The 22,493-nt window shown below is 42.9% G+C and overlaps 1 protein-coding gene and 1 long non-coding RNA gene across 3 annotated transcripts in view; both read left to right on the top strand.

Moving 5' to 3' along the window:
• The window catches only part of LOC310677770, a 204,218-nt gene extending 191,686 nt beyond the window's left edge, over window positions 1-12,532 (top strand). The window contains exon 2 of the long non-coding RNA XR_014511431.1: window positions 12,149-12,532. This is a non-coding gene — a long non-coding RNA (uncharacterized lncRNA). The remainder of the gene's footprint in view (window positions 1-12,148) is intronic.
• The window catches only part of ETV6 (ETS variant transcription factor 6), a 144,182-nt gene extending 131,650 nt beyond the window's left edge, over window positions 1-12,532 (top strand). For both annotated transcript variants that reach the window (XM_083440857.1, XM_083440856.1), the window contains exons 6-8: window positions 4,033-4,175; window positions 6,761-6,861; window positions 9,169-12,532. In XM_083440857.1, the coding sequence (XP_083296983.1) occupies window positions 4,033-4,175; window positions 6,761-6,861; window positions 9,169-9,274 (350 nt within the window). In that variant the 3' untranslated portion in view covers window positions 9,275-12,532. The remainder of the gene's footprint in view (window positions 1-4,032; window positions 4,176-6,760; window positions 6,862-9,168) is intronic.
• Window positions 12,533-22,493: the final 9,961 nt, after the last annotated feature.

The raw sequence follows: 22,493 nt of genomic DNA on the forward strand, positions 1-22,493 counted from the left end.
AGGTGGAGGGATTAACTTCCACCCCCTACACACACATAATGGCTACTTGCCCTGCTAGAATAAATTCAAATGCTAACTATATAGAACTATTTATTATTATTATTATTATTATTATTATTATTATTATTATTATATACCACCCCTCATATGAAGATCACAGGGCGATTCAGGTATGACTCAGTGTCCCGCGTTTATGAATTCTGTTTTGACCAGTCCTGGATTTGTAGAAGAAACATATGCTTGAGAAAAGTCTTGCATCTGTACTGGAAATACCTGCCTGCTGTGGGAAGCTGCTCCTTCTTTGCTGTTTTTGGCTTCAGGGTTCCAAGCAAGTCATGAATATTTGCTTGGTGCTAGTCATAGCCAAGAAATAAAGAACAAGGCAGCACTTAGTTCCATCTGCCTTGTTCTTTCATCTTTGGTGCCTCCTGGCTGTGCATTTCAGTTCCCATGCTCCCTGATTCCTGTAGCCTTATGCAACCAACCTAGCTATGAAACTACTTTTTTTATATTCTGCCATGCACTTAGGCAATTAGTTCGGTGCATCATATTCCCATAATTCACATTCCCTAACAAGAATGGTAATTATATTAATGAATTATAACATTCAGAATGCTTCCCAGCCCCTAAAAGCATCCTGCAGCCAACATTGCATAGACACAATAGAAGCAGAGAAGCCCTCTTCTGACACCACTGCTGTGGAATAAGCCCTAACATGTGCTCTGGTGCTTCCTTCACTTTCACCCCAGCTATTTCATTCCTCCAAGTTCCCCAGAAAACTGTAGAGATGGCCAAGATATACAATGCATTAGCAAACATTTAGGAGGTATCATGTAAACCATACAGCCCTTTGCTTCATTCCAAAACTTTGAAAAGACTTCCAACAGACCACGAGTCAGAGACTGAACCTAAGACATGATCCCTGAGCAGATGCAAGCTGAAATTCTCAACACACTCAGAAGTTATCACTACCCTAAGGAGTCTCAAGGTGGCTATCAATCTCCTTTCTCTTCCTCCCCCACAACAAACACTCTGTAAGGTGAGTGAGGCTGAGAGACTTCAGAGAAGTGTGACTAGCCCAAGGTCACCCAGCAGCTGCATGTGGAGGAGCGGAGACGCGAACCCGGTTCCCCAGATTACGAGTCCACCGCTCTTAACCACTGTTGTTGTTGTCATTTAGTTGTGTCCGACTCTTCGTGACCCCATGGACCAGAACACGCCAGGCACTCCTGTCCTCCACTGCCTCCCGCAGTTTAATCAGATTCATGTTTGTAGCTTCGAGAACACTGTCTAACCATCTCGTCCTCTGTCGTCCCCTTCTCCTTTGCCCTCTATCTTTCCCAACATCAGGGTCTTTTCCAGGGAGTCTTATCTTCTTATGAGGTGGCCAAAGTATTGGAGCCTCAGCTTCAGGATCTGTCCTTCCAGTGAGCACTAGGACATCTGTCCTTCTTAACCACTGCACCACACAAAACAGCTCTCACCATCAGAAAGTTCTTCCTGAGGTTTAGTTTATTATTAAAGGTGTTATTCCTGCATACATTGTGTAGCATCCACACAGCTTTGGACTCCTCGCCATTTAACTGAGGGAAATGGAATAAGTAACCTGTTGCCAACTACCAGTTTGCAATCTTTCAGTGACCAGTTTGCAAATGCAGACCCCATATGGAAGTACCCCAGAAAATGTCCTTACTAAGGGAGACAACATGTGTTGAGTTCCTTCTAACCTTTTGTCTTGATAGGGTTAATGTCAGTATCACTTTGTCAGTACCTAAATTTAATACTTGATAAATCAGAATTAATCAAATCCTAATTGAGCGACTTTGTGCAGTACTAGGACCACCACCCCTGCTCACTCTGCTCACCAACCCTCCAACTTCTCCAACTACCCTCCAGCTTCTTTGCCATCTGCCCTTCCCCCATACCTCCCCCACCCCTTTGCTCCAAGGCCCTCCCATTCCCCTTGCACTTTGGCCCAAGCCCCACCCCCTCATAAAGGAGTGGGGGCTTCATAAAGTGGCTTGCTAAACCGCTCTTGAATCACCTCTCCCTCCTCTGTCAAATAGCTTTCCTGGGCAAGTTGCCACCAGTGCTGCTTGCTTGCCTGCCATTTGCCATCCTGGAGCTGATGTGGCCAGTTATGCCATGTGAACGGCAGCATGACAACAGCCTCACATTTTTTATGCATATAGTGTCAGTTTGCATTTCTTAGTACAAAAAGTATTGATCTGATGTGTAGGGTTCTGGAAGTTTCTCTGTGTGAAAGAAACAATGAGAAGGATCCTGATGTTTGGGTTATTCCTTCAGAGAAGCTGAGTACAGCTGGCTTAAACTGGTTCTCTGTCAAGGTCATGCTGACTCTAAAAGTAAGGCCAGAAGGAGCCTGGGTTTCACTTTCTCTCTCTTTTCTTCTGGTGTAGTGTTCTGTACATAGTATGCTTAGCATTAAGGTTTAGACTTATTATAAGTTCTGTAAGTTTAAGTTAAGTCTGCTGCAACTGGATTTCTTATGGGCAGTGCCAATCCTGAATGTATTGGATTTGTGACCATTATTGCTCATTTGTCTTCAGTAGCAGTAAAGCTCTGCTGGATGAAATACAGGTGATTGCCTCTGGTCTATTTGGGAGGGAATCCTGCAACATGTTTCAGTTTTTACTCTGCTAACAAGAATTGAGTAGAATTCCATGATATATAGGAAGACATTCAAGAGTATATACAATATGCTCTTCTTTATAATACAAATGATCTATTCTTCCTCTATAATAATAAATGAAATATATATAATTTGATTCCCATTTCTGTCTGAGGTAAAATTTCCTGGTGCTATAAATCAGGCATTGTCACTGCTGGAATTTATTCCTGCAGGAAATTTACCAGATCTGCTCCATCAGTAGAAAATAAATGGTAGTGTTTTTCTGCCATACTTTTGTAAGCTGGTTTGAGACTGTTATTTGTGCATATTCTTTCTCAATTAATGTTTATGGTTTGCTGGCTTGTTTTAAAGTAGATTTGAATCTTTTAAATGATATGTTGTCTGTATCTTTTCATATTGGCATGAGCTATTTAAAGACCATGTTCAGCAGAAAAGCAGTACAGAAATGTTTAAATAAATTAGGGGCTGTAAGTCCACCAGTGTACTTATAGGGCACCTAGAAAACTAGTGTGATGAGACAATAAACAAATTCAAATAAATACATTCTATGCTGAATGCCATCCCATGGGGTGTGAAATTCAACCTTCCCCTTTCAGAATAAAAAAGCTGCCTTTGAAGTGTGATGATTTCTTAGCTTTGGTCTGCAACCAGTTTTTGAATTCTAAATTTCTCACTGAATATGCCTGTGGTGTAAAATTTACTTGCACGAAGCTGAAGGAGTGGGGAGAACTAACCTTTTTGCTTAACCAATCTAAAAATACTGGCATGAAAGAAGGAGGGGAGAAGTAATCAAAATTTAAATAATCTGTTAGACCTTTAATTAGAGATCTAGCGAGGGTGAAATTTCAATCCAATTATCAAAAGTGAAGGCATTTAACTACTTAATAGCTCTGAAGTAATTGCAATGCTTTTACAGAATTATGCAAATGCTGAGTTGGAGAAAAGTGTTAAGGGACATACATATGGAATTTTCTGTTACATTAGCAAACAAGGATCATGACAAAAACACAAAATTTCTAGAAACAAATTATTTCAAATGTGCAATAATTTTTTAATAGGAACAATTAGACAAATACATGGTTTATCAAAGGCTAATGTGCATGATAGCCAAAGCCGCCATATATAGACACGGTATATCTTTGAATACCAGATTCTGAGGACAATCAACAGGGAACTGTCGTCTGTTTCCTGATCTTGCTTATAATTTCCCTGAGGCGTCTGACTGACTTCTGGCGGTGGGAGATGGAATGAACCTCTCATCTGATCTCCCGAGACAACTCTGGTGTTCTTAGGTGGAAATCTGAATTGTCAGCATCATTCCTGGTGCCCAGTTCATTCCAGGCGTGGGCCTTTTCAAAACCTTTGTGTCCTCTTCACAGACTGCAGGCTCCTTTGGGATTATGTCTATCAGCTGCTGTCAGACAGCCGGTACGAGAACTTCATCCGATGGGAGGACAGAGAATCCAAAATATTCCGGATAGTGGATCCTAACGGACTGGCCAGGCTGTGGGGAAACCATAAGGTAAAGAGCAGCTTAGCTTTAGTACACCAAGTATTGCTGACCTAACCTAGCAATGTTGGACAGAGAAAGGGAGAGGTGTTGATCTCAAGGCAACAGTGTCCCTGAGACAGGGGCTACGAAGAATCTACACAATCTGGCTCCATGCATGTTGCTGTTTCTTGGTCCATGGCTTGGGTGTAACAGAATTGTGATAACTGGGATATTTTTTTTTATGTAGACTAGGGGCTGCATCCTTACTCACTCTGCTTGCCTCCCTCCCTCCCAGCCCCCCACATCCCTAGAGCTTTCCCTTGTCAAACCATGCAGCTACAAATAGAGCTTTTCACCTTTGAAGCCCCATTTGTGAAGCCACAACTCTTCTGTTCTGCAGCCGTGCTTTACATCCGTTTTCATCTTCACTCCTGTGTCTGTGCATCCTCCTTTTGTGCAATGCCCTTTGCACACAATCATAATTCCTGCACCTTCCTCCTACCACACCTTGCAGCCACCACCCTGTTCACCTTCTGCCACCACTCCTCTTCTGCATACATTTTCAGTCCCCGCTTTCATCTTCAACCCCATTGCATACCTCCTCCCTAATTTTCTCAACTGCCCCTTGCACACAGACCACCCACATTTGCAGGCCTCCTCCTCTCCTCTTCTGCAGCCCCTTTAGGCACACTTGCCTTGCTGATATATATCACTGTATCTCCAAGATGAATAGAATCTTAAGAGCAAGTCTGTCAGTTATCCTGTTCAGTTAGAGAAGGTTAAGTTAAGTAATGGATGTTGTCCATATGTTGTACATCGCTTGTCTATTCTAAGTTATTACACTGATTCTAGAACTTCTCGCTGAATGCTACCAGGAATGAGGGCTCCACATCCTTTATCTGTCACATGAGGCAGCTGAGGAATGGAGGAGGGCTGTCATGGAGGGGCTGGAAGCAGAGGAGTGGGGGGGGGGATCCAGCTGGGGAACCCTCTGGGGAAGAAGGCTCAGAGCCAGGGGACTGGTGGTGGGACAACAGTGAGTGGTTTGAGGGAGAATACTGGGAGGAGGAGGTGTCAACAGCAGAAGAGGTGGCAGGGTTTAGTGAACAGGAAGAGGCTGTGGCAGAGCACCGTTCAGACTCTGAGGTGGAAGTGGGGGCTGGAGAGCAGGGGGACCAGAAGACAGAGAGGCAAGCTGCTGAAGAGGCCCAGGAATCTGCTGCTGCTGTGACTAGCTCCCCCCCCCCCCCCCATTCTCCTAGGACACACAGAGAAATGAAAGGGGCAGAGCAGAGGGGGGTTATGTGCATACATAGCCTAAGACTGCGCGGGAAAGACCCTGGAGAGGAGGAGTCCTAGTGGGCACTGGGGACCTTCAGTCCTTGCAACTGCTTCATCGTTTCTAAGACCACTAGGCTGGAGCTGTGGATTGTTTCCTTGAATAATTCACTTTACTGGCCACAAGCGATTCATTGTGTTGTGCTGACCTACACCTCACTCCAGCCCTGATGAGGGGGAAGTACAGCAAGAAGAGAGTGGGACAGAAGAGGAAAAAGTGGCCTTTTTAAATTGCAGCCCAGGGTTTAGTAAAGCAGGCACGGAGATACACTGAGGGTTGCTTTCCCCTTGCCCCCCCCCCAAAAAAGCCGCAGTTTTAACAAGGAGAAATAGCAGAGATGGGTACTTTGAAATGAACAGCAAAAAGCTAAGATAACCAAGCCTTTCCAAACTCCCTTGTCACTGTACTCAACTACCACTCCCCCCCCCAGTGTTATCCCCTGCATGCTCTACTCAGACCTCTGCAATGTTTAAGATTGCCACTGTTTTCTACTCATCCCTGCTTTACTCAAATCTCTGCTGTTTAAAACCACTGTTTTCCTCTGCTTTTCTCCCACCTAGCTTTACACAAATTGTTGCTGTTGTTTAAAACAGCAGTTTTCCTCTCAATGTTTCTCCATCCCCACTTCAAACTTTGCAGTTGCTTAAAACAACCATTCTTGCCTTTTCAGTGCTCTTCCCTTCTCGCTGTACTTGTGCCTCTTCCAGGTGGTGGTGGACTTTCCTTCCTTGGAGGTTTTTAAGCAGAAGTTGGATGGCCATCTGTCATGTATGCTTGAGTTGAGATTCCTGCATTGCAGGGGGTTGGACTAGATGACCCTTGGAATCCCTTCCAATTCTATGGTTCTGAGCTGCCTCATGTGTGAGAGCTAAAGGACAAGAAGTTCACAAATAGTCCATACTTTACTTAAACCACCACCGTTTTCCTCTTAGTTTACTCCATTGCTGCTTTATTCAAACTTCTGTCATTATTTTAAACCCTCTCATTGTTCTTCCCTTCTTGCTCCCATGCCATGACCACTGCTGTTGTGCACTTTGCCTTCCTTTTTCCTCCCCTATACTGCATATCAAGGACTGGGATGAGGCAATTGGGGGCTGTGTGATGACATTGTTAGATTTTTATTATATTGTGAGATAAAGTGATTCCTTCCCCAATTCTGTAGCCTACTAATATATGTGGGAAACAGAACAAAAGGAAAGACAGAAACATCAACCACCTTTTTCTTTGTATTATTATGATTTAATTATTGCTTCATGCTTTTCTTCTTTCTTTACAGAACAGAACAAATATGACATATGAGAAAATGTCTAGAGCCCTGCGCCACTATTATAAACTAAATATTATCAGAAAGGAGCCAGGACAACGACTTTTGTTCAGGTGATAATTCCTCATTTTTCATCCTTGTTGTTTGCAAGAAATTCTTTTTTCTAAATTTCCTTATGGATAATGTTAGAGGAAGCTATAAAATAGAATGGTTATCGCCCTCCAGAAATGTAGCTAACCTGACTAAAAACCAAACTTCTGAATATCTGAAGGCTGGGGATGGGTTCACCAGTTCACAGCATTAAAACCAATATCTCAGTATCTATCAGTGTTGAAGTATTCCATGAGGCCACTGAGTAGACTGTATGTGCAGCTGGTGGCTAATGGATTGAGGTTGAATCCTGACAAGACTGTTCTTGGGGAACAGGGGGCGGGCGGGTGTGGAGGACTCCTTGGTCCTGAATGGGGTAACTGTGCCCCTGAAGGACCAGGTGTGCAGCCTGGGAGTCATTTTGGACTCACAGCTGTCCATGAAGGTGCAGGTCAATTCTGTATCCAGGGCAGCTGTTTACCAACTCCACCTGGTACGCAGGCTGAGACCCTACCTGCCCGCGGACTGTCTCGCCAGAGTGGTGCATGCTCTAGTTATCTCCCTCTTGGACTACTGCAATGCGCTCTACATGGGACTACCTTTGAAGGTGACTCGGAAACTACAACTAATCCAGAATGTGGCAGCTAGACTGGTGACTGGGGGCGGCTGCCGAGACCACATAACACCGGTCTTAAAAGACCTACATTGGCTCCCAGTACGTTTCCGAGCACAATTCAAAGTGTTGGTGTTGACCTTTAAAGCCCTAAACGGCCTCAGCCCAGTATACCTGAAGGAGCGTCTCCACCCCCATCGTTCTGCCCGGACTCTGAGGTCCAGCGCTGAGGGCCTTCTGGTGGTTTTCTCATTGCGAGAAGCAAAGCTACAGGGAACCAGGCAGAGGGCCTTCTCGGTAGTGGCGCCCGCCCTGTGGAATGCCCTCCCATCAGATGTCAAAGCGATAAATAACTACCTGACATTCAAAAAACATCTTAAGTTCAGGGAAGTTTTTAATCTGTGATATTTTAGTGTATTTTTGGTTTTAATGGAAGCCACCCAGAGTGGCTGGGGAAACCCAGCCAGATGGGCGGGGTACAAATAATAAATTATTATTATTATTATTATTATTATTATTATTATTATTATTATTATACAGTTTGGCACTTGGAGGATTAATCAAATCAAACTGTGACTTATATTCAGCAAGTGGTGAATTTGCGATATTGCATTAATGTCAGCATGAAGCCAAAAATTGCATTTTCAAAAAATTCAGAGCTATTAAGACCAAAACAGGCGACTGGGTTTTCTTTTTCTGGACTGCATATAGCTCTTTATAATATTTGTACAAGTCCGTTGTCACGCTGGTGACAGGTGGCACATGCTCCAGAATGAGGGAAGCATCAATGACAGGCAGGCACAGCAAGTGAGCACGGCTTGTGGCAGAAGGGGAAGCAAGAGGGGCAGCCAGTGAGAGTTGAGCATCTCTCAAGGGTGTGGAAGTGGGTAGTTTGAGCAAAAGGGGTGATGTGGCGCTGTGGATGAGTGAGCAGGAAAGGAAGATGGTGCAGGAAAGAAAGTTGCAGGAGTAAAGACAGAAGTGAACAACCCTGCTGTGTGAGTGTTAAACTGAAAGTCCTCAGATACTTTGTATAAAGTGCTGAGGCAGGGATTATCGTTGTAGTGAATTTTGGTTTTTGTGGGAGTTAAAGAGATTTTTTTTTTTTGCCCTGGTGAAGACTCTGTGGTTTGGTTGGGAGAACTCTAACGTGCTGAGCTCCAGCCTTTGGAAAGAAATACGTTCTGTTATAATAATAAATTATTTATTGATGGGAAACCAATCATATTTTTTAAGGAGATCCCTACCGGATTTTTGCAAAAGAGAGATGGATATAAACAACTAATGGGATTGTTGAAGAAAAATGGAATACAACACAGATGGGAATTTCCAGAAGGGGTCTCATTTTATTACAAAGATAAAAGATTTAAATTAACTGATGTTCAGGAAGTTAAGAAATTGAATTTAGAGGGGAGGTGGGCCACCTATGAAGAGATATTAATGAAAACTGACAGAGGTTGGAAATTAAAGCCATAGGAACAAATTGAAGATGCTTTTACAGATAGGTTGCAGTATCATCAAGTAAATGATGTTTTTTTGTGTGATAAGAAAGTAGGATATGAAGATAAAAAAATCTAGATTTCAAATTGAACTGTTGGAATGCAGAAGTAAATTGCTATCTAAAATGTTATGATAAAATGGGCACACTTTTTCAGATACCAGTACAGTAAGAACAAAATACCTTACCCATGCATTTCTATGTTGCTTGTGTTTTCAGGTTCATGAAGACTCCAGATGAGATTATGAGTGGTCGCACCGACCGCCTGGAGCATCTTGAATCTCAGGAACTGGATGAGCAAATATACCAGGAAGATGAGTGCTGAAGAAACCAAGTCCCCTGCTTCACTTTGGTCTGTGGAAGAGCAGTCTACATGGAGGCACAGTCAGATGGGAAATGAGACCCCAGGACTTAGCATTTACTTTGGAGACAGTGCAAGAGCCCAGAGTACCTTAGAAAAAACAAATCTATTGGCAAGGTGTTGGCAGCAAGACTTGAAAGAGTGAGGGGAAATTTAGCACTACTGCACTGCTCCTTTTAGAGTCTCCCTCACCCGGGGATATTTTTGTTTAGTTTTGTTTTTGGGTTGGTTGGTTTGTTGAGGATTTTCTTTTCTAATTAATATGCCACTTGGCCTTTTTAAAGCAATGTTTGTTGAGCAAAACATCAAGTTTTTGCTTATTCTGAAGGCTTTCCTATGGAAATGTAGTACAACTGTTTTCTGTGCAAAGTCTCATAAGATGATTCTAAGATAGGAACAAATGGTGACAAATGCCATAAAAGCTGGAGTTATTTTTATTCACGCTTGTCACAAAGGTTAAAGATTCTGGATGGTGATCCATGGTGAAAGGTATAAGAAATTGAGAGCCATGAGTGGCCTATCTTGAGTGAGCATTGTGACTTGAAAGTGTCTGCAAAGCACCTCAGTCCCACAAGGAGAGATAAATGGAAGAGCTCTGCCAAAGTCAGTAGGCATCTCCACAATTTTCCAACTCAAGGAAGCTTTAAATGAAAACCATACTAATAGGACAGGATTTTTGCTTGACTGAGTTTGTTGAGCCATCACCAGGGTATTTTCAGTTTGAAGAGGGTTTTTGTTTTTTGTGCCAGCCAACAATCTCTAGGACAGAAGAAAGGTTTGTCATAAAAAGAGAAGGAAGGGGTTTAAGGCCCTTAAAATGGCAAAATTGCATTTCTAGAAGCTCTGACGGGTTGTCATCACAACTATATGTGCTGGCAGGGAAACACAGATTGCATTTCTGAGCTGATCTTTGCATTGGTTATGTTTCGCTCTGTTGTAAGTGAAGTTTTCTGGCTATCTTACCCATAAATATGGAATTTCATTTTAAAGGATGAGGATTCATGCCCTGTTAATTTTAAATGTTTTAGGTTCTTGCAGCTCCAGATTGGTCTGTAGCTTTTTTGCTGAGAGGAGTTTTGTGTGCACCTCTGTTGGTAGGAGGTCTTAGCCCTTTAAACATCAAGAAGGTTGTTAAATTATTCTGAAGTTAGCAGTATGCTACCCTGTGGTTCTCTACCACAAAATATCTTACTCTTCATAAAGTTCATATGTTCATCTGTACACATAATGACATAATTCTGTCTGTGCTGCAGCATGCACACTCAAGGAAAGCTGTTCACAGGGCTGTATGTATCTTAAATGCTAATGAAATCAGTATTCTGTGCCATAATTCTGCATCAGGAATGCAGAATTTGAAATTGTATCACTTGGACCTGATATTCAAATTAAGCATATTTGCTGTGATTTAATTTGCATAAAGAGTTCTGTGTCTATAAGTGGGGTAAGGTGGAAAGGAATGGCTATGCTGATGTCTCTCCACCTCTCCATCACTGGTAATTCTGCTCCGCCAACCTTCTGGCTTCTAAAATTTATTCTGAATCTTTAAAAACTTGCTCTTTAAAAAGAAAAATTAAAGTGAAATACTCAATATGTTTCTGCATTTGCATGGTAAGGTTATATAAAACACACAGCCCTGGTCATTGGCTGGTTTCTTACCAGTTTCCAGTAAAAGTCATTCACTATAAAAATTTCACAGCAGTATTCACTAAAAACTGGTCTGGGACTTTTCCCCCCACCCTGAGAAAACATTAAATAGTGAAATGAAACATACTACTGATAAGGGATAAAACTCTTAAATCTAAGATGCAACATGTGAAAATAAAAGAACCTTGCACATACATTTAAAGCATTCATTTTCACACATTTGTCCATCACTCTTCATTCCCCACAGGTAGCTCCTCCGGTCCCTTAATTTTCATACCAGTTACGTAGCCAGTGCAGCATACATTGGCCAAGAGATACTATCCACTCTGTGTTAATGGAAAGGAGTCTCAGCAGAACAGCTGCATCCCAGATTTAGAGCTGCAGGTGGATCAACAAGTTTTATGGAATTGTTTCTATCGAGCTTCAAACCCTGCTCATTGTTGACTTAAGAAGCTTCACATTGTCTGTTTTATATGAAAGGGGCCTCAAATTACATTTATTGTGTTTGAATTTGGCAGTTCATTTTTGTTGATGCAGATTCTTAACATATTTTTATGAATGGCAGACTTTTACAAGGGGGAAGCCTACTGCCTACTTTCCCTTCAGTCACAACAAAGGCTGCAATTCTAAAAGCTCATGAATCCACACTCACACTATGGTCCCATTGTTCTTGCATCCATGTAAGCAGCCCAGCTTCTGTGACTACAGAAGCAACAGCTAGGTGGGCGGGGGGGGGGGGGTGGACGACATTTCATTGGATGGCTGTTAAATAAAACTGTGGATGCAACAGTGTGGTTTTTTCATATTCAGGAACTGAATATGAGTTCTTGTTTCTCTGGGGCCAAACTATAACCATTACCAATTAATAAGGGGCTGCTTCTGAAAATGGCAGCTGTAGGGCCGGGTTTGCAACTGTTCACAAGATGTCCTGCACTTCCCTGTCTCCCCAGCAGTAGTCAGTGATGGGTAGAACAAATAGGAATAGGGAAATGCTTAAAAGTTATTGGGGAATGGGGAACCCTACCATAAAACCCACCTATACCTATACAGTGGTACCTCGGGTTACAGATGCTTCAGGTTACAGACTCCGCTAACCCAGAAGTAGTGCTTCAGGTTAAGAACTTTGCTTCAGGATGAGAACAGAAATCGTGCTCTGGCGGCGTGGATAATAAATTAGCTAAAGTGGTGCTTCAGGTTAAGAACAGTTTCAGGTTAAGTACGGACCTCTGGAACGAATTAAGTACTTAACCCCAGGTACCACAGTATACAAAATGAACATTGCAAGGACCCCTGGGTTCACATAAGGGCAGAGATTTCTTTGACATTCTCTTTAAATGGCTGCAGCTATGTGCGAATTAAGAATGAAATGCTGTTTCTTTTATTAAAAAATCTTAAGTAAATTGTAGCCTGTTGATGATGGCTCTTCTTTTTGTTTCTTCAAGGTGTGGGGGTTAAGGTGATTGAACTGAATGAATGTAACAAAGAAAACAAGAATGCCTCTTCTCAGGGCCAGTGAGTTGCAAATAATTTTTAAATGCTTGTAATTACATCATCTCAATAAAAATTTTAATATATAAAGTTGTTCTGTTGTTTTTTTCTTAAGCAAGTATATGCTGCAGGTAAGAACTCAAGGTGTTTGAGGCTTTACCTTCCCTCTTCTCTCCACCACACCCACCTTTTTTAATAGCCACCTTTAGCAGCGCACTAATCATGTGAGAGAACACTGAACACTGAAGTTGTAATGCACAGCAAACAAAGGTAATTGAGTCTGAAGCTCTATTCTGTGCTCCAAACTCATTTCTTCTCGTATAATGGTATGTACTTGAAACATGCTCCACCTCCATGAAAAAGTCTTGTCTGTTTTAAGAACTTAAGAGGATTTCTAGTTGCCTGCTAGAGGTCTAATGTGGACTATGTTCACATTTGCACCTTAAAGGTAAAGGGACCTTTGACCGTTAGGTCCAGTCGTGGCCGACTCTGGGGTTGTGGCGCTCATCTCGCTTTATTGGCCGAGGGAGCCGGCGTACAGCTTCCGGGTCATCTGGCCAGAGCAGCGCACGGAAATCTACTTGCACATTGCTGTGCTATCGAACTGCTAGGTTGGCCCTGCATTTTATTTTTAAAATAGTGCATGAGAATAGCACAATTCTCCCACTGAGCATGTAACAGGAGCACCAGTCCTTTACCTCTGAGGGTAAACTGTGGCTGAAGTAACTGTGGAAGTGTTGTGACTGTGGAAGTGGATTTACTGTTTGCACACCGATGATCTTTGGAACGTGAAAGGAGCTTCCCTCTTCACCAACCTCTCTCCCATATGCTCTGGTTCTTGCTGCATCTGGGCTTTCAATAGGTCTATAGAGGTTTGCCCTTCACATGAGAGGAAGTTTGGGGCTGGACCGACTCCCACATAATCCCCCTTACAGCTGTGTTCTGCCGAGGTCTGAACAGGGGCTCCCACATCACCATTTAGAGAGCGCTGCAACCCCAGAGTCGGCCACGACTGGACCTAATGGTCAGGGGTCCCTTTACCTTTAGGCATGATCAAGGAACACCCCTTCCCAAACATCGTAAACATAATGCCCTGTCTGCATGGACAGATACAGTCTGCATTCCCTCCCCCTTTGACATCAACATTTGTCCAAGTCTTCACCTTTTACACTGCCTGATAAATTTACTGGTGATGACAGCAATATCTGATAGCAAAGGTAATAATGTCCTGTTTCCTTCAATGTAACCAGCAGAATGTGAAAATGGAATTGAATATTATACTTCAGCAAGTTTTTACTCAAAATTATATTGGTAACCATGATCAAATCTAGGCTTGCTTGCTCACTTGTTTAATATGGGACAGAAGTATATACTTAAATTTTGCTTTAGGAAAGAGTTTACACTGGCAGATTTCCAAAGATTTTCAAACAGCCCAGACTTGGGTGGACTTTCTTGCATTACCATGATAATAATGGACTTATGATCTTCCTCAGTGTTTATTTGGTTGCCCACTGTCACAGAGTACAGGGGGGAAGTGAGAGGAAAATAAAAGCCAGGTACATTGATGGTCTGCCTTCATAAATTAAAAATTGCAAAGCAAGAAACTTGCTTTTTAGCCCAGCTGTCAGGGGTAAGCCTCAGTTCCAATGCCACTGTTTTACTGCAGAAGTAAAGTAATCCAATAAAAGCTGTTCCAGTAACAACTTCCTTTGGTGTGTTTCGTAAGTTTTTGTCTTTGGAGACAACATAGTTTTGACTAACTTTCAAAGTTGTTCCATAATTAATAGATTTGGCTGAAACAATTGGCTGCTAAGTGCTATTTTTATAGGGTTGCCATATTTCAAAAAGTAAACTGGTTTTTCGATAGAATTGCCTAAGATCCAGGACTAAGCGCCGGGACATATGGCAGCCCTGATTTTTAATATGACATTACTTCAATCTCTTGACACTTTGATTATGTGATTTATCTTATTAAATAAGTTCATGGCATGAATGCATATGACAGTCATTACAGAAACTTTGCAGTGGGGAAATTCCCCATTTGGATGTTTCCTGGAAGAAGTTTGAACAATAACTTGAACAGCAACATTAGATATTGCTATTTGTAATACAAAATATTTAATATTTGCTCATTTATTTCTTTATTAAATTTGTATATTGCCCTATACAAATATCCACAGATATCAGGGAAGTTCACAACATTAACTTATTATGCAATAATATTGGGAATTAACTATGGTAATAGAAGGAGAACGGAATTGCTCTTTGCTCATAGTATACTGTATGAATAAAGTAATACATTGAAATCTTGCATCTTTAGGTGTATGCCTATAAAGCAAAATGCGTGAAGAGGCTGTAATGCAGGCACACTTCCATGCACCGTGTATATGTGTGGCGCAGGGAAGTAAATAATTCCATTCAAAGCCAGAAATGGTGGGAGAGAGCTGGAGAGTCCTTGGGGCTTGTGAGGAGACCTTGCCCAGAGCCCAGAGGGCATCAGTCAAGGTGGAAGAAGCCCTGAAGAGACTGTTCAGCCTCCCCACCTAGCAGCTGGTGGGCGGGAGAGAGCAGCAGCAGTAACCACTTCCCTGCATGTCCCAGACTCCTGCCAGCCAGGGAACTACAGTATTTTGGTATGAATTGAAGAGAGAGAAGCAGAAAGGGTGTTTAGAGGGTGCGCCCCACATTACGCAATTTCTTTTCAAAAATTTTAAATCCTTACTGATTTTAAATATTGCATCTATTCACTACAAAAAGGGGAAAAAAGAAAACACATCAAATACAAAAAAAATGTTACATATAAAATAAAGTTCTTCCATGTGTTGAGACTTCCGTCTTCCTCAGCGTGGGTCCTTCGTTTCCTTGTTGACTGCATATTGTATGACATTTAACTCATCATAAATTATAATCTTTGTAGCATATGACATTGCAGAAGTTAATCAAAGCATGTCAAAGATTTCATACAGGAACAGATTAAATATAATCTGTATATATCCCATTCTTTGTTAAACTTTTGGTTTGTCTGTATGTCTATATAGAATTAGCAAAGATGACAGGAAAAATTAGGAACCAGACAAACCCCCTTATGCAATTTTATTTATGTGCACAGGGGCCCAGACTGTAACCCCCACATAAGTGGGGAGTCACCCATACCTGACATGGGAAGCTGCAATAATTTTTCACAGATATACTCTGTCAGTGGCAAGTACGATGGAGGCAGATATCAACAAATCCTATTATTCAGAAGGATTCTGGGCCTGTCTAAAGTTAAGCGGGATTTGCACACTCAGTTCTTTAAAATGTTTCATGGTACCTGTCAAGGCTTCTGTCAAGGCTATTCCTCCCCCAGTTGCAGCAAGAGTAGATAAACAAGGTATAGTCCTTTTTAATGGGTTTATTCAGTCATAATAGCGAGAGGCAAAAGAACGCAACAAGCCTTAACAACGGTGTTGCTCCTAACTGGGCTCCTCCTCCCTCCTTCCTCGCTACAGCACCTTCCCTTACGGTGTCCGCTCGAGGTCAAATGTCTGATTCCATTGTTCCTGCACTCTTAACAAATGCCGAGTTCTGGGAGACGGGGGATCAGAAATCCTCTCCAGTGACAATGTGTCATCTGGCTGCCCTGCCGCAGTCCCGTCCCCCACTTTTTCTAACACAACCCAACTCTTCTGTTTGTCTATCTCTGAGCTGTGCCTTTCCTCAGACCCCTCAAAGCCCTGCTGTAAGTCAGTGCTGCCTCCTCCTCCTCCTGCAGCGCCGGGAGAAGCGGGGAGTGATTTCCACCATTCCTCCTCCTGCATCTCACCCTCCTAAGTCCAGTCCCTGACAGTGCTTCAAGAACTGCAGGAAGATTAGGAAGGGCAAAAATCACCAATGCACAGCTTTTTTTTTGAGAACCAGTGTGGTGTAGTGGTTAAGAGCGGTAGTCTGGTAATCTGGGGAACCGGGTTCGCGTCTCCGCTCCTCCACATGCAGCTGCTGGGTGACCTTGGGCCAGTCACGCTTCTCTGAAGTCTCTCAGCCCCACTTACCTCACAGAGTGTTTGTTGTGGGGGAGGAAGGGAAAGGAGAATGTTAGCCCCTTTGAGACTCCTGAAGGGGAGTGAAAGGCGGGATATCCAATCCAAACTCTTCAATATTAAAAACTGGAGAGAGGAAAAGTAAGGGACATTTAATGAAGTCACAAACCATGTGTTCTGACTCCCCAGTATTTTAGCTCAGGCAAGGCTATCAGTCCTGACCTCTGGCTCACCACAGACTGCTGCTCATGCTCAATGGGAAAGGCTTGAGCACAAAAATGTGGGTGCCCTTGGCAGACATACTTCAGTCCTTAGAAGCTATATTCCAGCAACTCTGGACATAAATATGCACAGCAGGGTCAAAAGGAATAAACCATTTAGTGTCCTCTTCCATTCTTCAATTGTGGTCCAGAGAACTGCTGAATGTATGTGCAGGTAAGGGGGAGGCAGCTGGAGGTCATACTTGCTTTTTTATTTTACAAGGCACAATCTCTTCTTTTAACAAAGAAAAACAAAGCACAATACAGGCCTTTATAACTGACATACTTAGTTGCAAGACATGCAGTGAGGAAAAACCCCGCAGACCCCAGTGCATAAGAATCTCCCAGTGTCTCAAAACGTTGGAAGAATGGCAGTTACCAGGGTCAACGGCAGATGTTCAGGAGACCAGCAGATCTTCAGTTGGCTTATAAAGACAGTTTGCTAGCCTGAGGTAATTGATTAGCAGCCAAAGCTGTTCAGTATGCATTGTTTTTTAACAATCCCTTTTCAGTGTTGGCAGGTGAAGGGGAAGAGGCTGAATGACAGGTGAGTCTAACAAAGTGAGCATTGTTTTACTGCTCCTACTTCCCCCAAATGGTAGGAAGTTCCAGGGCAGCCGTTTCCTTATGAATGAAAGGAAAATTGCCCAAGACATGGGCTGACTTTGTCATATCTGTCTGCTTACAAATATACAGGTGAGCTGGTAGAGAGCAAGCAGGCCAGCCAAGCAAGCAGTTCAAGATTCACAACTACAGCAGACAAGCATGGTAAAAACATAAAAGCTGCATTGGCTAACATTCAAGTTAAATTATGTTGTTCTCTTGTTCCATTGAATTTCTCTGCTCTGCATCTGACGTACAAAAAACTATGAAAATCCGTTTGATTCTTCTGTCCTCCTGCACTCAGGCATGTGTCATCAAAAGGCAGCTTAGTTTCAGACTCCATGTAATAACTATGTATTAAAATCAGAGCAGCCATAAGAATCATATAGAGTGAGGAGTTGGGGACAATTAAAAGCACAGGCGGGGGGGGGGGGGCTGAATGCTCTCCAGCCACACTTCACATCCTATAAGTGCTGCACCCAGCAGCTTCTCCGAATTCTGCCACATTCCCTGATGGCAATTACATTGATGGCAATTACAAGCAACCTGGGGAGGAAACAGCAAGTGGGCATTTATTTATTATTTCTACATTTATATCCCATATTTTTCACCAATGAGCTAAAGGTGGCACACATAATTCTCCACTTCCTCATTCAATCCCAAAACAATCCTGTGAGGTATTTTAGGCTGGTCTAGAAGCAGCCTGGCCGGGGACAGGGGGGCCATCTCGCCCTCAGGATTGTGGGTGTCCTCTGCTGCAACGTGGACATGTGACATCACCAGTGGCGTAGTGTGGGGGTGCAGGGGGGGCCGGCCACACCGGGCGCAACATCTGGGGGGGGTGCGCTTGCACTCGCAGCTCTCTGCCCCTACCTGGCTCGCTCACTCTCTCTCACTGCAGTGCTGGCTGTGCGAATCCGATCCGAGCCGCCGGGTCGCCGCCCACTGTGGGGGGGGGGGTGCCAGGCGTGCGGTGCGGTGCGAGGGGCTATCTGGGGGAGGGACAGTGCAGCGGGGGGGGCAAATTACTTGCTTTGCCCCGGGTTAGGGGGCGCAAATTACTTGCCTTGCCCCGGGTGCTGACAACCCACGCTACGCCACTGGACATCACACACACACAATGTGTGTGGTGGCCAGCAGCCACAGCTCCTCTTTCTCTCCCCAGCCAGTGAGGCACCCTTTTCCCCAGGGAGGGGCTCAGACCCGGAGGCAGAGAGAGGCAATCCCAGAGGCAATCCTCTTGATTAATCTAACAATTTAAGAAATGCAAGCTTGCAACCCCAGTCAGCTTATGAATTGTGGCCACGATTAACTAAGTGTTACTTGAAGAAACAATGAACAATGCTTAAGAAACCCAGAAATTTGAAGAGAAGTTCCATGGTTCTCCAAGGAAATATGCATTTCATGGTCTTATGACAACCCAAGAGCATTTGGAGGCGGGGAAATATAATTGCTGCATCAAGTACTTCATTTGACAGGATTTTGAGCCTCAGCTTCATGGTTTTCAGGAGCAAGGGTTGAGGAAGGGGGTGAAAGATGCATCTTGATGAAGAATTCAAATTCACTGTGAAGCAAAGAACAAAAATTCCAGATGACAAGAGTAGAAGGAATTTCAGGGTTTAATGTGAGCCTTGAGTCATGCACTGTTTGGAACTGAAAAAAGGAGAGGATTTTCTGCTGAACTGTCCAACTTCTCTTGATCAAGATCAGTCTTCTAAGGAAATGTAAACTAATCATTTACCTAGATGGTCCAGTTATGGAACTTTTTGGCAATTTTTAACCTATTTTTAACATTAATAAAATGTCAAGCCATATGGGCCAAGATCCAAAATTAGTCTTGCACAAAAGTTGTGTTGTGCCATTTCTAGGGCTGTATATTCCCATCCATATCTTCACAGTGTCCAATAACATAAGATCCTGCTGGGTCAGGCAAATGTTCCATTTGTTCCAGCATCCTGTTCTCCTGTTGGCCAATCAGGTGCCTGTGGGAAGCCATCAAGCAGGAGCTGAGCACAAGAGCCCGCCTCCCTTTGGGGTTTCCAGCAACTGGTATTCAGAAGCACTGCTATCTCTGACTGTAAAATGTTGAAGAACCTCCTTAAAGATCATAGTAAGTAAGTAAGTAAGTGTTGTGCGGAACTGAATTTCAGATTGCAGGGTGGGGGGGGGGGCTGAGAGAGAACCAAGAAAGTCAGATCCTTCCATCCCTTCTCCCCACAGCACCTCACAATCCATGCTCTAAGGCAAAATCCTCCCCTGCCACCAAACCAACTCCCTCCAACAACCAAGGGCCAAGCTGGCTAACCCTGTTCATAGAAAAGCTGCTCAGCTTGCCTGTTGCTAAAATAGCCGGGAGCAAAGTGTTCTCTCATATTCTGTTTTTCTGCCGTCATCCTTGCCAAAGCAAAGAGAAGTAAATCAGCACAAGGTGCCACCAACTGTTGGCAAAGTGAAGGACAATTCAGTGCTTCCTGCTTCTCTTGGATTGATATGCCGACTTTGATTTAGCAGAAGTCCTGAACTAATTAATGTGGAGGGTTCACGGTGTTATTCTGTTTTATTTCTTGTGTTTCTTAACACAAAGTTGACCAGCCTTCTATTTAAAAAGTCATTAGAACTTTGGTTATACAGACCAAACCGTTCTAGTATTGAGAACAAATTATTTTTAGGTGAGCTTTAATACTGCTTTAGAATGGCTTTCTACAGCTTGTGTGTGTTTTACAGAAATAGTTGCATTGATCTTACAGTTTATTTTTTAAATTGCTTTTATTTGTTTGTTTACTTAAAAATTGTGCCCCTCCCAGAAGACATTGTTAATAGCTAAATGTTAAAAATAAATATTAAATATTTATTTGTTGATTACATTTCTTAGACTACAATCCTAAGTTCCCTGGAAGCAAGCAGCATTTAATTCAATATGTCTTACTTTTCCTATTGCACTGTTAGGATTGTGCTTTAGTTTCTTTTGGCCTTGCTGATAATATCCTTCACATGGTAATAATCAGAACTCACCTCAGGAGTGTGCTTGGCCAGAACCACACAACAATGTGTGCAGGAAGGGTCACAGATATCAGCATGCTAGGTGACAGCTTGTATGTCCAGATTGTCTAAACGAGCCCTCTGTCTCCTGCTGAAATACATCTATTGCTTGCAACAATTTGTGGCTGTGGGCTCTCTTTCCACCAGCCAAGTCATCAACAGAAGTATGAATTCACTCAAAATGGGTCTATTTTCAATCCTTCCCATGATCTCCCATAATGGTTCAATTGAGGAATTCCTGGGTAGTGATGATATTAGCAGGTTGATCATAATGGCACTTTTCTTCAAATATTAAAGAGTGAAGCTTATAAGGGAGTCTCAGAGATGTCCTAATATCCAGACATTCCGTATATCCAGCATATATCAAAATGTTGATACAATCTCTATTCCAAAGGCTTTGGACAGCATAGGCCACTGATGATGTATCAATAGAATGGAGATAGACTGCATTACTATAGCCTGCCAACCCTTGTTTGATTCAAAGGCACTGCGTTCATTGTTTGGGAGCAAAAAGAGAGAGACGATGTTGTTGCTTTAAAAGGTATAACAATTTAAAAGGTATTACAATGAGGAAAATGCTGGAGATAAACCACTGGCTGCGCAGGTGGTGTTGTCAGGAAGGATTTGGCTTCTTAGATCATGGTCTCCGCTTCCTTGAGGAAGGACTTCTGGCGAAAGATGGGCTGCAACCTCACAGCGTGTTTGCCAAGAGTCTTGAGAATCTGATCAGGAGAGCTTTAAAGAAGGTCTTGAGGGGGAGGGAGAAAACAAAAGAATGACAAAAGGGCACCTGGCACTGGGGATAAGAGCTTCATTGATGCCCAGGAAACTGAGGTGGTGCTACGTGGCCTCTGTCTTCACCCAAAAGGAAAGCGATGCCCAACCTGGTGATAGCAAAATAAATGATGTTAGGAGGAAGCTGCAGCCCAATATATAGGAAAAGAGGCAGTAAGGGAACACCTAGCTGATTTAAATGGATTCGAATCTCCAGGGTCTGATGAGCTGCATCCAAGGGTACTAAAGGAGCTTGCAGATGTAATCTCAGAGCCTTTGTCTTGTGGGGATGTTTAGGATAATAGACAAGGAAATATTTGTTAAGTATTATCCTTCCTTCACTCCCACAAATACCCTCTATATTCCCAGAAGCTAGCTGATAGATTCATTTGAATCTCTACAAAGTGACTAATCCAAACTGGCTTGCCCAGATGGATTATCTCCGATGCCCCCTTTTCTGCCTCTTAAAATACAATAAAGACTCACAAGTCTGTTTTTAAAAATATAACAATAAGTTTACTCACAAGTTGTTCACAGTACACATCCTAGAAGGCAGGCTTTAAGCTTCAGGTTACAAACTTATAACGTGGCTCACATCCTTTGTGAGGATGGACTCAAGCGCTGCTGGCTGAGAGCCAGCAGACAACAAAATGGATAAGGCTAAACTAAGAGTTGAATCAAACAGAAAGACAAAATGGCTGTGTAACTCTGCTTTTATAGAGTTTTTTGTTTGTTTGTTTTTCTGTTTTATTAAATTTGCTTAGTACTCAGCTTTTATAGTCACACTCATCTGCTGAGTCACTTACAGCAGGAACAGGAAGTTATACATCCCCCTGTCTCTGTCCACTCTAGGAACTAAATCATGCTGTACTTGACTGTACTGTACATCCCACATGTCTATTATCTTTGAGAATTATTGGAGAACAGGTGAGGTCCGTATAGACTGGAGGCTGGCAAATGTCCCCATCTTCAAAATGAGGGGGAAAGGAAGACCCAGAGAACTGCAGACCAGTGAGCTTGACATCAATACCAGGGAAGGTCCTAGAATAGATAATTAGATAGAACAGTCGGCCTGTGAGCAGGTTCAGCTTGACTGAACCCAATGACTACTCATTAATGGTTCCTCGCCATCCTGGAAAAAGTGACAAGTGGGGTGCCGCAGGGCTTGCTGTTGTTAAACGACATTATAAATGACTTGGATGAAGGAATTGAGGGGATCCTCATCAAATTCGCAGATGGCACCAATCTGGGAGGGGTAGCTAATGCCACAGAATCAGAATTCAAAATGACCTTAACAGATTGGAGAACTGGGTGCAAGTAACAGAATGAATTTCAATAGGGACAAATGGAAGGTTT

Source organism: Podarcis tiliguerta (genome assembly GCF_965153285.1).
Source record: "Podarcis tiliguerta genome assembly, chromosome: 5".
Classification (NCBI taxonomy): Eukaryota; Metazoa; Chordata; class Lepidosauria; order Squamata; family Lacertidae; genus Podarcis; species Podarcis tiliguerta.